The 16791-nt window shown below is 42.3% G+C and overlaps 1 protein-coding gene across 1 annotated transcript in view; it reads left to right on the top strand.

Moving 5' to 3' along the window:
* The first annotated feature begins 4316 nt into the window (after window positions 1-4316).
* Window positions 4317-16791, top strand: part of ITGA8 (integrin subunit alpha 8) — a 107742-nt gene continuing 95267 nt past the window's right edge. The window contains exons 1-3 of the mRNA XM_032183471.1: window positions 4317-4504; window positions 4580-4704; window positions 15692-15792. Coding sequence (XP_032039362.1) covers window positions 4317-4504; window positions 4580-4704; window positions 15692-15792 — 414 coding nt within the window. The remainder of the gene's footprint in view (window positions 4505-4579; window positions 4705-15691; window positions 15793-16791) is intronic.

Genomic DNA, 16791 nt, shown 5'->3' on the forward strand with positions numbered 1-16791 from the left:
AGAAAAACATTTTCTTAACTTTGTCTTGTTTTTCTTAACTTCTGTCCTTCAGACAGACTTTGAAGGTAAGAGTTCACTTCTCTTGCTCCTTCTGGATTTTAGTGTCTGTCTTGCTTTACAATACAGTGTCTCACAACAGAGCTTGCACTGAATCTGTTAGATTGAACAGGCTCTTTCTAGTCCTGTGTCAGATACCAATTACTTTTCATCTCCCAGGAGAAAAAAAAAAAAAATAGAAGCCCTGCTGCAATACTCTATAGGAATGTAGCTGATGCCTCAGGTAAAGGAACCCTTTTTCTTACACCTTTCTTTTTTTTCCCTTCAAACTGCCTGGTTGTTTGAGGCCTAACTTGGATGTGTACCGAAGTTTGCAGTTAGATATTCTCAATAAATAAATAAATAATGGAAAGATTGTTTCCGGTGCCTCATATTAGCCTGGGGAGTTCTATATGAAGGCTTAAGGCTAACATAAATATATATATATCTATTTTTTGCTTCATTAAAGCCTAAACTGTGCAGCCAGTATGAATCCAAATGTGGCTATGCTTGTTACATTCCCCATGAAGACCCCTTCAAAATAGTCCATCACTTAAGTATTCACAGGGCACTTTGGGTTTTGAATACTTGTGCTTGGTTTTATCTCTCAGACAGTGCTAATTTCTATCTGATCCGTGTGCTTCTTTTTTTTTCGTTCTTTCTTCCTTGTGAGGCTGAATTTAGGGCAAAGAAGCCCAAGCTGGGCCTAGATAGTGTATATAGGTGATGTGGGAAGAAGATGTATTAGGGTAGTGAAATGGCAATATCTGCACAACACTTGGTGAGCAGGAGCAAGAACATCCACTAGGGTAACACATGCCATGCTGCATTTGCTTTCCAGCTAGATGAGTGTCTACAGAAAGCTTCTGGCCAGTTAGCATGGGTACTCGTTTCCACACTGAACTGCTTCGCATATAGGATCAAGCATGCTCTGGACACTGTAGTTGTGGGTTTGCTGTATTATGCTGCAAGTCTGCTGACCACAATAGCCTCTCAGACTTGGGTATGGGCTAAAATTCATCCTTTTCAGTTAGGAAAGACAAGCAGGTGCTCAGATTCAGTAGCTCGCAGTAGCAAGCTGTTAAGAAATTTATGCCTTGTGTAGGGCATGGTCATATTCTCATTTCATCCTCATGCTTTGCAACAGCATAATCAGTACAAAATACTGTCTGCAATGGCTCCAAGTGCGGTTTAGGAGAAGGCTTCCTGCTACAGAAAGTTACTGGGAAACACCTAAGGGAATGGGTAAGCTTTCCTGTGGGAATTGGACACTCGAGGCTTCTGTACTGGCAGGTTTTGGAAAGATCCAACAGTAAAATTGGCGTTAGTTTTGACAAGCTTTATGTTAAAATCCCATATGATTCTTTGGAACATTTATCCTCCTTCTGCTAGCAGACAGATTACTAAATAGTGGCATAAAATAAGATTAAAGGTTTAATAATAGAGTCTTGTATGGAATTCTAAGTTTTGCTTAGGCAAAACTTTCTGTAGAAGCTTTCACTGATTTATTTTTAAGGTTGGAAAGACCATAATGACACGTTAACCATACCAACTGCATATAATGTAAGCTGCAGAAGTTCACACTGTGAATCTCATACTTTATCTGTATAAATTATTTGGTTCCACATCCGACCTTCCAGTTATTCTGTAGAGTAAATAGGTTTGTAATGACTTTTGGACTCTGGCTAAATGCTCTTATATAAAAGCTCTCTATCTTGGCTCCAGATCAGTTTCTAGATCCTATTAAGACTTTATAGTTCAACATAATAGACATTAGCATAAGGCAGCACTTACGATAGCTGAATTCCTATTCATAGAATGGAATCATAGAACCATAGAGTGGCTTGGGTTGGAAGGGACCACAAAGATCATCCAGTTCCAATCTCCGTGACATAGGCAGGGATGAATACAGTACTATCACAACATACAACTTCCATTTATTTGCCTTCACTTGCTTTAAAAATGTATGACTGTTAAGGATAGGCGTTATCCCCACAAGTCATTGAGGTACTGCTGAATTTCTTATAGGTGCTTAGAACTCCAGGTGATGGTAGTTCCATGTGAAATGGCCAGATACTGTCAATGGTTATGTTTCACTCTAATAAGAGTAATAAAGTCAGTAGAGTTGTAAAGCTAACAGAATTAAGGAATATTACAAGCCTGTGGGGACAGCTGAGGGTCACATAGCTAATGCTGGAAATAAACACACAGTTCTATTTTTGTGAGCAGGAATGTCAGTCTTATCAGAGTAATCTTGCCATAAAACACTTAAATTAAAACAAACACAAAAGAAAAGAAACCAGAACCTCAGAACAAAACAAACTACCCTCAGCTGCTTTCATAGGTATGCACTACTGGAACATGTTTATAAATGGGTTTCATGACAAATGTTCTCAATTTTTCTGATCTTTCCCTGATATTTTTGGACACATCTTACATTATAAATGCTGAAAAACAACAGTTTTTTGTCCTAATAGAGCTGATTAAATCATTTTTTTCCCTTCCTTTCTTTGGGTTGGTCAGAAAAAATTAGACTGTCTCCTTAAGATGTGGGTGTGATGTCCCATTTAGCCTTGTTGGGGAAGGGAGCATTAACGGGCAGATGCATGTTTTGCATACTCTTAACAAGAAGAGCTAGAACACTATTGTTGGGCTCATTGGGGCAAAACAATTCAAGAAAACTGTTATACAGCTTCATTGTTTTTAGTTACTTTTAAGAGGAACTTATATGAGGAACTTTCTAAAAGTTAGTGAACCTTGCAGTATAGTGGGGTTGGCCATGTCTATGGGAATAAAGGCACTACACCTGCACAGAGCTGTGGTGAAGGTCCACAGCAATGCTGTCCTTGTGAATGTAAGGACCTCCCTTCAGCACCACAAAAGCTTATGTAGCCAGGCAAGCACTGACAGAAACTCACAGAGGAATTTACTTTCCTAACCGCTAACAATGGTATCATCCAGAGTGGTGTGGTCAACAGGTCCAGGTGGAGATCAGTGACAAGTGGTGTCCCTCAGGGGTGGGTACTGGGAGCAGTACTGTTTAGTATCCTTACTAATGACATGGACAGTGGGATTGAGTGCACCCTCTGCAAGTCTGTGGATGACACCAAGCTGTGTGCTGCAGTTGGCACGACAGAAGGTAGGGATGCCATCCAGAAGATGATCGGGGGCTGGAGCACTTCTCCTATGAAGACAGGCTGAAGGAGCTGGGGTTGTTCAGCCTGGAGAAGATAAGGCTCTGGGAGACCTTACAGCGGCCTGCCAGTACCTAAAGGGGGCCTACAGGGAAGCTGGGGAGGGATGCTGTGTCAGGGATTGTGATGACAGGACAAGGGGTAGTGGCTTTCAACTAAAAGAGGGGAGATTTAGGTTAGATAGAAGGAGGAAATTCTTCACTCAGAGGGTGGTGAGGCCCTGGCACAGGCTGCCCAGAGAAGCTGTGGCTGCCCCATCCCTGGAGGTGCTCAAGGCCAGGCTGGATGGGGCTTTGGGCAGCCTGGTCTGGTGGGAGGTGTCCGTGCCCATGGCAGGGGGTTGGAACTGGGTGATCTTTAAGGTCCCTTCCAACCCAAACCACTCCATGCTTCTATGACTCTAAAGCGTTCAGAATTGGGGGGGTCAGTCAGCTTTACATCTTCCCTATGGTGAGAGGTTTGGGTTTTTTGTTTGCATGTTTTTGTTTGCTTTGTCTTTAATGCCCATGTCCCATAACAACCTAATGAAGGTCTCTTCTTTTCCACGTGTTCTGTTTCCTAAAAGGCATTGCTCAGCTGTCAGACCCTTCAGTTCAAACTCTTGAACATGCTGCAAGAAGTGGGAAATGCCCACACCAGCCCCAGCTCTGCCTCCCCTTGCGAACAGGGCTGGCCACACGGAGACCACTTTGAGGGGACCGCAGGGCAGAGCAAAGGGGATGTCCCAGCTGACAGCTCCTTCCCCAGCCCCACGGGTGGCTTGTGCGCGCCAAACCCTCCTCAGCCACCTCCGGGGCCCCTCTCCCAGCGGCGGCGTCCCCTCAGCGGAGCCCTGAGGCGGCGCGGGGCTGAGGCGCCTCCGAGGCTTCCCCGCCACAGCCTCCCTCCCCCGGGGCCGCCTCTGCCGGGCCGCGGGGCCGCCAGGGGGAGCCGGAGGGCGGCTCGCTGCCCGCCGGCCGCGGCGGCGGAGGTGGAGGTGGCGGTGGGGGTGAGCGGGGCCGAGCCTCCCTCGCCGGCCCCCCGCGGCACCGCGCAGCTGCGCTGGGCTGCGGGGCGCTGCGGCCGGGCTGGCTCAGCGGGGCGAGGATGCTGCGCCGCCGGCAGCCGCCGTGCCCGCTGCCCTTCGCCTTCCTCCTCCTCCTCCTCCTCCTCCTCGTGCTGTCAGCGCCGGCGGTGGCTTTCAACCTGGACGAGGAGAAGCTGACGGTGTACAGCGGGCCCCCCGGCAGCTACTTCGGCTACGCGGTGGATTTCTACATCCCCGAGCCCGGCAGGTGAGTGCGGGGGCTGGCGGCGGGGAGCTCCCCCCCTTGCCTGCCCCGCTGACCGGGCGGCGTGCTGCTCCGCAGGGTCGGCGTGCTGGTGGGAGCCCCCAAGGCCAACACGTCGCAGCCGGACATCGTGCAGGGAGGAGCGGTGTACCACTGCGCCTGGCCTGCCGCGGGATGCCACCAGATCCCCTTCGACAACACCAGTAAGTGCCGCGGGTCCCCCCCCCCCTCCGCCTCCTCCCCGCGCTCCTCCCGGGAGCTGCGGGGCAAGGTGCGCCCGCCCTTGGGAACACCTCGTTTGGGCTGAGTGCCCCCGAGCCCTGCCCCACACGCTTCTCCCACTCCTGGAAGTCACAGGTGAGGCTGGGTGGTTGTGCTCCATCGCGCTACCTCGCTGGTGTAGCTGCTCACACGGCACCAAACTCCTGCTCCCCTCCCTTCTCCCTCCTCTCAGGGCTGCAGGCTGGCTGCAAACGGATTTAGGCACAGGGGTGGGTAGATCGCATCCACTTCCAAAGTCCCAGGACAGACTTATTTAATTAGGGAGAACGCGCATTTAAGCAGTTCAGGCTGTTTGTGCTTTCTGTTGTCTCTGTATAGGTCTTGAGAACAATTTGAGCCTCGTGTTTCCAGGGACAGGAAGACCGATTGGTTTAAGTCAGGCAAACTTTGACAGTTTAGCCATTAAACAAAAGTTACGGTTCTTTCGGTTATATTCTTAGCTTTTATGGCATACTTAAATACAAACACAATACACTTCACTCTTGTGCTAGGAGCACAAATTAACTTAGTAGAGCTTATTTCGGTGTAGCAAGTAAGGGCAGTTCTCCCCCCTGCCCAGCGCCAGCCACCCTCCCACTATGACTGTGTTAAGCCTCCTCCATTCAGGACTGCCATCATCCTAGGAACAGCCTAGGAGCTCCTGCCCCGGGAGCCTGCAAAGCAGCACTGTATGTATCTGTGGCTACTTGGGCATGTGAAGTGATGTAGAGCATGTAGTTATATATAAATGGGAATGTATGGGCATAGTACGCATACAATATTTTTATTGTCATGTGTCTTCGTGAGCTAGTGCACTAATAAACCTAGTTGAGCAAATATTCTTCTATTTCTATCTTACAGTTAGATAAATTCATGTACCAGAAGTAGAATATGTTATCTACACAAATTACTTTTAGTTTTGAAGAGAAAACTTTCAGACCAAATGAAAATTCCTTTGCATTTGAAAGGGGCGTTTTGAAAAATGAATGAAAACCTAGTGATGAAATCTAGAATGGCATCTGGCTTTCCTGTGGGAAACTTCAGAAAAGTTCACTACAGAGGCTTAGGACAACTCCATATGCTGTAGGCACAGATTTCCATTTGTGGGTGCTGTGTTTTGAGGGAAGGCACAACCACAGGCTGTTGAGTAAGTACATCAAAAAGGCTTTGGACTGTGCCACATGACTGTCCAGAGAGGACAGAGAGTGTGGCATCTCCAAAGTGTTGTTCTTTCAGTCTGAGGCATTTTGTATCCTCTGGATAGACACTTAATTTGCAGAAATTGAAGTTAAGCAAGAAGCAGTGCCTGCAGTACAGACGTGTTTGGAAGTGTTATCGCTGGCTGTCCAATTCAAGTACCAAGGGCAGTTCAGGTGTCATTTCACACAATTTGGTGCTGGCCAGCTGCCCTCATGGACGAGGACCCCAGGAAGGTTTGCATAGCTTGTACCAATGCCCATTCTTCACTGCCAGCAATATAAAGGCTATCTCTAATATGCCTTAGATAATTCATTTTACTGAAGAAGAGATGTGTATTTCATGTCAGTTTTGTCTCTCCAAAATACTTCACTTACTGGAGCAATGTTTCCATCTTTTCCACATTTCCCCCAGAGCAGTCCACGTGAACTCTATCCTAGATGATGCTATTTTAAATAGCCTGTTACATACAGTTCCTGTCGAAGCCTTTGACCACTGTATGCCAAGTGGAAGTTAACTGGTTCTTTTTTAATATTCGGGGTATTTTCAGATTATGACTCTTCCTTGGACTGGCACCTTGTACTCACTATGCATTCTCCCTGCAGCATCGCTGAGAATGGCCATTACTCCCATTTTCTATTTAAATATTCATTTTTGTATCCATTCTGAGAAACAGAAAAAAGTGAGTCTAGGTTGTCAAATATCATTCAGGAAGTTGGTGACGGTTCTGCAAAATGACTCTGGATTTTTTTGTCTTCTGCCAGTACCTTAACCAGAAAATTATCATTTCTTCCAAAGTAGAAACTCCCAGGAACTGTCAGAAGACTGGGAATACAGCTCTAAGAGCTCTAAATTTAAATTATTAAAAAACAAAAACAAGCAAACAAACAAACAAACAAAAAAAAAACCTGCTCAATCAGTAAGAGTATTTTTAAATTAACATCAGAAGCTAAAAGTGAGGGTAACTAGAAAGAAAAGAAGAGAATGATGTAACAGTTAAAAGGCAGTGTGACCCAACAAATAGATAAAGAATTTATTAAATCAGTGTTGTTCAGCCCGAAGGGTTCAATGGAGAACTTCTAAAAAGTTTGTTAAAGAAAAGCAGATTGATAAATACTACAGCCCACGTTAGAGACATGAAATCTCTGCAGGTCACAGAAACTGTGGCATTTCTACTATAACCAAAAAATTCAAGACATCAACAAGTTCAAGTGGTTGGTTGAAAAACACTGACTTCAACTGCACATGAGCATGAAGGCTTTTGATATGTCTTCCATTTCTGAGGGCTGGGTACACACAAGAAGTTCAGGTATGTTGTGTTCAATGCAAGTTATGCTCTCCCGTTGAGGGAACACACTGTGCACTTGGATGTTATTTGGACTTTTACTGCCAATAATAGCCACCGTAGTTCAGAAACAGAGAAGGTTCACTGTGTGAATTAGGACAATTTTACCAAAAAAAGCACAGTAGTGTTTTTGATTCCATCAAGACTGGAATTATCTCACAAGCAGGGTGTCTCTGCTGCCCCGTGCAGGTGCTGTAGTGGGCAGTCATTGCAAATCATCCTGTAACATCGTAGTGCCTCAGTTTTGCTGGTGGAAATAAGTCTGTAAGTGGGTACCTAGTTGGTGAGACTTGTGTAATTGTACAGGTTGTTGTTCTGTTTCCAAAAAGAAAACAGACCTAATTTTAAGGTTTCCTTCATTTGCAAATGCTTTGATGTTGTTTGTCTTAATGCGATCAATATCTCGTTCCTACTAAATGAAAAAAAATTATGTCATTGAGTAGTTTTCTATGGTGACTTCTGTCAAGATTCTGGACATTTTCTAATATCATGATGTTACAGGTGTGGGGTTGCTTTGTACTAATTTATAGTTTCCCTTTATTTCACTGATTCCAAGACAGTGTTCCAGGATAGACACCATAGTGAAAAGCTTATCCTTGGTTAGGTTAATATTAGGATGGAAAGTGCTGAGATAGGATAACTTTGGTCCTGTATAGACTGTTTCATTGATGATTTTTTTTTTTTTTTTCCCTCTGTGAACATTACCTTCCTATTTTAAAAACAACTAAAGGTTTAGTTTAAAGAAAGCTGTTCTGTATCCTCCATGCCATAGAGTCCTGAAGGGAGAATGGAGATGTGAAGCCTAGCTGGACCTGCCACCCTGACACTGGTGTAAGACAACTGCAGGTGTTGCACAGAGGACCAGAGATACGACACTGCAAGGGTGGCACTGGCAAAGTGCAGCTCACCTCCCCTCCACCACACTAGAACTAAACTCTGTCCTTTGTCTCCTGTAAGCTTTAAATTATAGAAGACAAATCCCTGTGGCTTCTGAAGTTCTCTTGCTCCTTTTTGTTTTTCCTCAGGAACTAAGACTGCATGAGGAAATAGACATTGTGTTGATTACTAAGGTATACCTAAGGGGAACATACAATATTCGGTCAATTCCCTGTGAAAGATACGCAAACACTTTTAACAATGTGTCATTACTTCTGAGTGCCATGTCCTGGCTGTCAAACACAAACTAGGTTCCTTACTACTAGCGTTGATACTCAAGGCTGCTCCTGAACTCTCTATGGCTCAGCCTGTAGTTAGGATGCACAGGCTGGTCCGAGTCCTATGTGCTGCTGCTGAACTTGTGTTAATGTGGAAGTGTGTGTGGGCTAAGCTGCTCTGATGAGAAGATGGCTTACTTAGAGTTAGCAGAGGTGTAGGAGTATCTGGAGCTCATTCCTGCAAGTCATGGAAGAGAAGCTGTGGATGCCCCATCCCTGGAGGTGTTCAAGGCCAGGCTGGATGGGGCTTTGGGCAACCTGGTCTGGTGGGAGGTGTCCCTGCCCATGGCAGGGGGTTGGGACTGGATGGTCTTTAAGGTCCCTTCCAACCCAACCCATTCTGTGATGCCACCTCACTGACATTGTTCTACTGAGAGTTCTCCCAGATTGTCACTGATCTCTCAGGTCACCCATCTTTGTTCCAGAGCAGTCAACCCAGACGTTTCCAATGCACTGAGGTTACTTACCTGCAGACTTAGGTGTATAATTAGTCCTCCCGATGAAATAAATCATTCCTGACAGGGAACAGAGGAGGGACAGAGGATGACATTTTGACATACGTTGGGAATTGAGTCCGCCCATCCATATGTAAGTCACGTAACAGGACATCCCCATATGGGTGGACCAGTGATATGGCCTGCAGCCAGGAAGGGGATTTAGCAGTAACTCTCCGTGTTTCCTGCTGTTGATGCAGTGCTGACTCTGCAGTCCCTTGTTTGCAGTTCTTCAAAGCTCCCTAAATCTAGGTACTGGAGCCAAGCCTGAGAGGAAGCTGAAAGCACTGTCCTTCAGAGCACAACTGGTGCTTTAAGCGCCCTTGTTGCAGCAGGGAAGTGAGATAAAGTATAATGGAAGGGCTTTTAGTATCCCCTTACTCCAGGAGATACGGACTGAAGGACAGAGACTCTTCTCCCTTGTTTTCTTGCTCTGCAAGGCTGTCCTATTGCATTGCACTGTCAGGATGTGATACTCTTTGAAATGTAACAGGAGAACAGGGGAACAAGCGTTGGCATTATCTTAGAGAGTTGTGATCTGAATTTCCTCTTTCCTACACAAAGCCAACTTCTTTTCAGTTTCTCCATTATGGAATGAGGTTTACAGTGAGTTTTTCTGCTTTAGCACGGAGGTAAAATTACCAAGTCCTTGCGTTCAAACTGGATGCTCTTCCTTTCGGCTGCCAGAAGAGGTAGCAGGAGAGCAATGTGAAGAAATCTTTCTCCCCTCTTTATTAACTGGGGAACTTCTGAAGCTCTCAAGGCATCTTGCAGCCAGAACCAAACTTAAATGCTCCCTGAAGTACACTGTTGTGTTTGAGATCTGTTAATAAGCTAATACTTCATATTTCAGAAACTCATTATAATAGTTATTTTTAATTGTAGCGCTAAACAAGCTGTAACAAGTTCTGATACTAATTAATGTTAAATTAGCTCTGAAGGGCAGAATTTTAGATACTTGCCCTAGGTTTTCAGGACTCACTGGAGTTGCCTTTGCTATCAGTCCACTTCACCAGTTTTAGTAAAAATGGGTTATGTTTTTTAAACTAGCTGGAGAGAATTTGAATGGGCTCTGAAGAGGAACAGGTGAGGGGGAATGTAGGTCAGACCTGGCCAAGCATGGAGTTGATAAAAAACATGAGCTAATTTGGCCGGCAGTTGAGCTGATTGTAACAGAACCCAGGTATGCTGTATAAGGAAAGGATGTATTGTGGGACTCGAGAGATTCAGTTACATGAAAAAATCATTAGCTGCAAAGATGCTGAGATTCTGGGGAAAACTTAGAATCTTGTTATAAAGCAGAATTTGCATCTCAAGAGAAAATGCCGAGGGAGAACTTTGTTGTACTTTGAAATGCTGACACATTTCAGTCACTGTGCCAGTAAGACCTTATCTGGAGCCTTATGGTTCACTTGTGGCACTCTGATTTATAATAGATCCTTGTGGGTTTCTTTTATAAATCTCAGCATTATCTAAAGAAGGGAAAAAAATATCCTTAGCTGTGTTAGTTCAAGCCCTGAGGTCTTAATTTGTTTTTGATCAGATAGTACTTAGGCAAAAAATCCTGTTGGGTTCGATGATTCCTTTTTTTTTTCTTAATTCATGGAATTTAAGTCCAAATAAAGCTCTCTAGATATGATCTATTAAATTAAAATAACTCATATGAATAGAATCTAAGGCACAATAAAATAAAAAACAACATAGAAATTAAATAGATGTTTGTAGAGTCAGATAAATATAAAAATAGAGGCAACTCTTCTCATCATGCATGGATTTTGCATGTCCTTACTGTCTCAAATACTGTGGAGTCTTTTTTCTACAGCATTAATGTTGAAGGCAACTGCTTGGCTTGGTTCCCTGAATCATCATTAGCCTTGCATTTGTGTTCTGACTCTCTGCTGAAGACCTAGTATCAGTGGCCCTGTGGAAGGTATTGGCTTACCTTCGGTTAGTGATGGGTGGTATCATTTGAATCTTTTATGGTGGGGTTACCAATAAAAATCACTCTGCCATGGTGGTAAGGCTGACAAGACCACCTCTTACCTAATTTCCAGAGTATGGGACCAGTACAGACCCTTCACTCTCTCTCTTACCTCCTGTAAGCCATGACCTTACCAGTGCAGCAGGGCTGAGCTCAAAGTTAAAGCAGTTTGCTTGGAGCTTTGCACCTGTAGCCAAGTTTTGAATCTACCCAAGGGTGGAGATGTCACAGCCTCTCTGGAGAAACTGTTGCAATACCTAATCACTCTCACTGTGAAGGGTATTTTATTTATATTTAATCAGAAGTTCCCTTGCTGCAACAAATGTCTGTTGCCTCTTTTCCTTTTGCAGTGTACCTCAGGTGGGAGTTTGGCTCTCCCTTCTCTCTACCTATTGAGCACTGGCTGAAGTGCAAACAGATCATAGAGATCCTCCTTTGCTTTCTCTTCTTGCAACTGCAAGACTTGTACTAGTGTTTCAAAACTGTACTGTAGCATTCTAGGTGTTGCCCCATGTGAGGGGGATATACGCTTTTCTTGACCTATAAATATTTATATAAATATAAATGTTTGGTTTGTTTATATATTTGTATCCACATTATAGAAATATGCATAGGTTGAGATGATTATTCAGCTCTACTCTGTGTATATATAATTAGATATGAATATACATATATAATAACTATATTAAATTTATATTTTCTCTATACATGTGTTGATACATATGGATATGCATAAATACACACATATATCAAAACAGGTATTGAAAAGGGATTTGCCATCCTGGATGTAGCCTGAATAGGCACAGATTAGTGGGCATAGTGTAACTGAGCCTGCTACAGGTGCCTGATGAACGGCCGTGTATGTTTATCCATTACAGCACATACAGACAAATGCACACACAGAGCCAGTGAAGACAGTACGTTACAAAGTTCCTGGTAAGTGAGAACTGACCAGAAAGAGTTGTAGGTACATAATATAGCTGGATTTGCTGCTTTGATTAGAAGTGTTGTTTTCCTACATTAGTGTGTTTAAAATATTTTTGCTTTTATTCGAGTATTTTCAAATTCTAGTAGATAATATTTTACTTCTCGTTTTCAAGAACTGAATGAGCCACTATCAGTATCTGCAAGTATTTTTATGCTGTTCCTAATTAACAACAAAAAAATAAATATGTATAAGGGTGATGTTTGATTCATGCCTGTTGAAGAGTTTATAATGTACTCATTCAGTGCCTGAGAGGAGACCAAGCTCTGTAGTGCCAAATTTAGTTTAATATGTGCAAATGATGGGTTGGCATTTACACTTTTTCCAGGTTCAGGCTTTAATTTCCTAAAAAGAAATCTCTGTGCTGTTGTTCTTTTGCAATGCTGTTGCGTTTTCCTGCCTGGACTCATTTTTTTCTACTTGTCCAGGTGATTTCAGGAGCCTCTTTCCCTTTAGTAGCCCCTTGGTAGCTCAGGTCTATAGCAGTGGCTGAAGGAACACGGATCTTGAGAAGCATTTTTCACCATCTCCAGCACTGCTTCTGAAGCTGGCTTGTGGGGTAGTACCAATGCACAGGAGTTTGGGCTCCTGCAGCAGAAAGGGAGATGATTTGGGGCTGCTAACATGCACCTATATTTAGATACAGACATCTCTGCCCTTTGCATGCTCTCACTTGTCTGGGCCCTAGCCTGCGATACAGTCCCAGCCAGTACAATTACGAGTGACTCCAGGGCTGAGGTTCAAGCCAAATTTGCGAGTGATCCAGACTGTTGACCATCTGGAAGAGCTCCTGGGCTGGCCCTGAAGCAATCCAGCCGGGACTGAGGCGCTTGCCGGGCCTCTCAGCGGGCAGGCCCAGGCGTTGTGTGCCCGGCCCAGCTGCTGCCTTCCAGCCTGGCTCTCCTCACGCCAGCGTCACGTATCGTGATACAAGATAGCCTGGACTCCTTCCTAAAAGGGGCCAGGCATGTTCCTCCAGAAGAGAAGATGACATTTATATGCAACCTGAATTCGAGCCAAGTTTTTGCTGCTCACAGAAGTGTAGCTCAGCCTGAGGGCAAAGCAGATGAGACGTAGCCTGTGGGCCTCAGATCCACATAAATAACATGAGATATTTTGCTGTCTTATTAAGGGTGTTGTCAGGATACAGACATCCTTTGAAACACTTAGCACAGTTTTGAGGGATTTACCAAAGACAGAAATAACTTCATTGTTTTTTGAGAACCGGAGTGGGATTTATCTGACTAAACAAGTAGCTTTTATGTTAGCCTAGTCTAAGCTGGTCCTTCTTGGCTGTATATAGTCAATTTAAAAAAATTAAAAAAAAGGTACTTTTAGGCCATTGTTCTTCTGACCTTCTCAGGTACTTTCTTCAGGATAAGAACTGTGCAGTAGGTCATGCCCTCCGTTGTAAGTGGCTGACTAGCTCTGGAGGGGGCATTTACAGGATCTTCGTTTGGAGCCTTGCTGTCTAATTGAGTGCAGTCAGTGCACGGTAATGACGGTCCATATGTATTCACACAAGTTAATTGTGTTTATAGCTTCATTTTGATGAAGTTACAGGGGAAGCAGTTGCTGTTTTACAGCAATCTGAAATACTGGCTGGTTGTTACATACTGAAGGCTAAACTGTATTGCAAAGCACAACTTCAGAAAGTTGGCAGATTATGACAGCTCCAGCAAGGGTCCTGAATAAACATGATTTGAGAATTTCTGTCAAAAAACACTTAGCCATGGAAAAATAAAAAACTATTTACTAATTTGTGTGTGTGTGATGTTTTACTAATTAATTTATAATGAAAATCCCATGCCACATGATAAGGATTCATACTACACCATATGCCACTAAGGGGGACTACAGTTCTTGCAGATACTGCTAAATTCAGCTATGGTTTTCATAAATCCTGCAAACAGTTGTCCTAGTTTTAAAACCTAACATCATCTCAAATTTTAGTATACTTTGCCAGTAGACAAGTGAGCTGTTTCAATTAAAAATGTAAGCTCTTTTTAAGTTAGAAAACTGGTTGGGAGCTTCCTCAGAGCCAGGTTAGCATTGTCTTCTGTAAGCCAACCATGGCGGATTTTCAAGTTTCAAAAGCTTTGTTTCTATCGAGACCTCATCTGTGGACATTGATCATCTTCAGATCTGCTGAAGCATTAAAATAAATAAATAAGTTAAATAAAGGTTTCTTTACGTTTTAAATGCTCTGTCTTCACTGGAAACATAATCAAAAGTGGTGTTGCCAACAAGTAGGTAGAAGCTGGCAGCGCCTATAATGCAGTGTCAAAGTCACTGTCTCCCACACTCTTGAAGTTTATGCCTAATTTAAATAAATGTATTTAAAAGTGAAAGTTTCTAGAATTTTAAATTATTATTTCCAAATCTTAAGATCTTAATATTCCCAAAATTTATCACTCTCCTATGAGTGCTGTGAGCATAGATTTCTGTATTAGCTTCAGCAGAGCACAACAACGAATACTTGTCTGAGGGAAACTTTCTCAGAGACTTTTCAAACTTTCACAGGTTTGTTCTTTTTCAACTTTCTTCTATGCTTATTAGAAAAATACAAAGGTAGGGTCCCCTTTTTCTCCATATTTCAAGCATTTGTCTTTCTGTTTGTATCTGTAACATTTATGAGGTTACCACAGGCTGAGGCAATTGGTAATCCAACATCGTAGAAAAGGATTCAGATATCTCCTCTATGGCTATTGGGGAAATCCCGGGAAGCACTGGCTTTTTACAGGTGACAATTATACCAGCTGTGTTTTTCCTCAGTTTTTAAAAAAATGTATATAAGTACATACTGTATAATACAAAATTCCTTTTTTTTTTTTTTCTTTTTTTTTTTTTTTCCCTACATTCCCAGGTAGACAGTATAGGTTTTTATTTTCACTTAGAGTGAATAAAAAGAATTGATTCTCATGCAATCCCTCTTGATAGGAACCAGAAACAAGCATAAGGGAATGCAGATACAAGGGGAAAGGAGTAATGCCCTGCTTATGTATAAATTGAGAAGTTCATTAGGAGTGACTGGTAAGGGAAGAGCATAGCTCACGAACATATGGGAAATCAGTTTACTTCAGAGAACTAAGGGTGAAAGGAAGGGATGTCTGTTTTTTATTAAAACCTGAAATGCATTATAATTGGCCTGAGTCTTTGCCCAGATGGCTTTTCTTATGCTGACATCTGCAACAGTGTATATAAAGCAACATTAAGAAGCTGTCTCTTGTGACAATGTGTACACATGTAATTCTGTTAAAAACGAAGTCCTTTGCTATCAGTAGTGCTGGGCTCTGAATATTCATGCTGAGAAATTTCACATTTGACAAAAACTATAGAACATGGTCTTTTTTTTTTTTTTTCCCAGTATGGAAGGTTTCTGCCACTTATGAGAAACGTTTTTTAGGGATTTTTGCTTATTTTTGTAGATTCCTATTTGTTCATCATAAACACCAGGTCAAGTGTTTGGATTTTTGTCTGTTTGTTTGTTTTTGTGTGTGTGTGTATAACACAGAGTTTCATCTTCCTTTTTTTTCTTTTTTTTTTTTTCCTGAAATTTAAGTGTAATTATTTTGAATTCTCAACTGATAGGATGATGACAGTGGATATGATGTAATTAATATATCCATTGGTATGTTTACTTGTATCTGTAATTCACTGGGTAATACTTTTTTAAAATAAGCTGTCAACAATCTTCTTCTTTTTTTTGTCAGACAACAGGAAAATTAAGGTCAATGGCACCAGGGAACCAATTGAGTTTAAGACAAATCAGTGGTTTGGGGCAACAGTCAAAGCTCATAAAGAAAAAGTTGTGGTAAGTCTTACGCACTTGGTACTAATTTGGAGATAATGTTTATCTTTTCTCAAATGTGTATCTTTAATAGCTGTCTGTGTATAGATCGCATAAGCAAGTCTGTGATTACTCATAGAGTTTAAAACAGATGATGTATATAGCTTGTAAAAAATCAGTCTGTAGAATCAGGTTGAACTCATCACTTGAAGATGATCCTGCTGCCAGGTCAAAATAGTGGAATGCCATATTGGTTATGGAAGCAAAAGATTAATTTTTTAAAACAAATAATAGACTTTTTTTTTGTGAGATAGTAACTGTAATAGCTGTATGCTTAAAATATTTTGTATTATGAAGGTTTATGAGGGATGTTAAATGTAGAATGTAATTGAAGCCAAGAATCTGTGCTGAAGATCAAGTAATAAGAGGAAGCACTGACTTACTTTGTCACATTTACATTGTTTCAAACACCTATGTCACAGGGTAGACCAGCTGCAAAAAAGTCTCAATAAAAAAGCTCCAAGTCATGACTGCTGTTAAAGTGTTCCAGTTTTGCTTAGAATTTCCTCTGTATTGGTTGAGGACCAATGGTCCTCATGGTACAAGTAGTATTATCGTTTAGTGTTGCTTACATGCAGACACTTTATAATTTATGCACTTTAGTTTGCATTGGAAACACTACTGAAACAATTTTGATATGAATAAATAGTTTGTTGATACCTGATTATTTTTACAATTACAAAGCAATAACTTGTATCCTGGTATTTATTTCTTTTTTATTCAATTGTTACTTAAGAAATAGTCATAAGGGAAGCATCAAAAGGAAGTGCTTTCACTTAAATTGCATGCCTTGTTGTTAACCTAGAGAAGGATTTTGACACAGAACAGGTAATGAATAAAACATCACCTTACTGTTAGAGAGTTAGCATATACTGTGTCAGTGTTATCACAGCTCTCAAATTTCATATTCATTGCCTTCATGTACCACTCTTTTGTACGTGCATTTTCTATTTCAATGTTAAT

The sequence above is a fragment of the Aythya fuligula genome, chromosome 2 (genome assembly GCF_009819795.1).
Source record: "Aythya fuligula isolate bAytFul2 chromosome 2, bAytFul2.pri, whole genome shotgun sequence".
NCBI lineage: Eukaryota > Metazoa > Chordata > Aves > Anseriformes > Anatidae > Aythya > Aythya fuligula.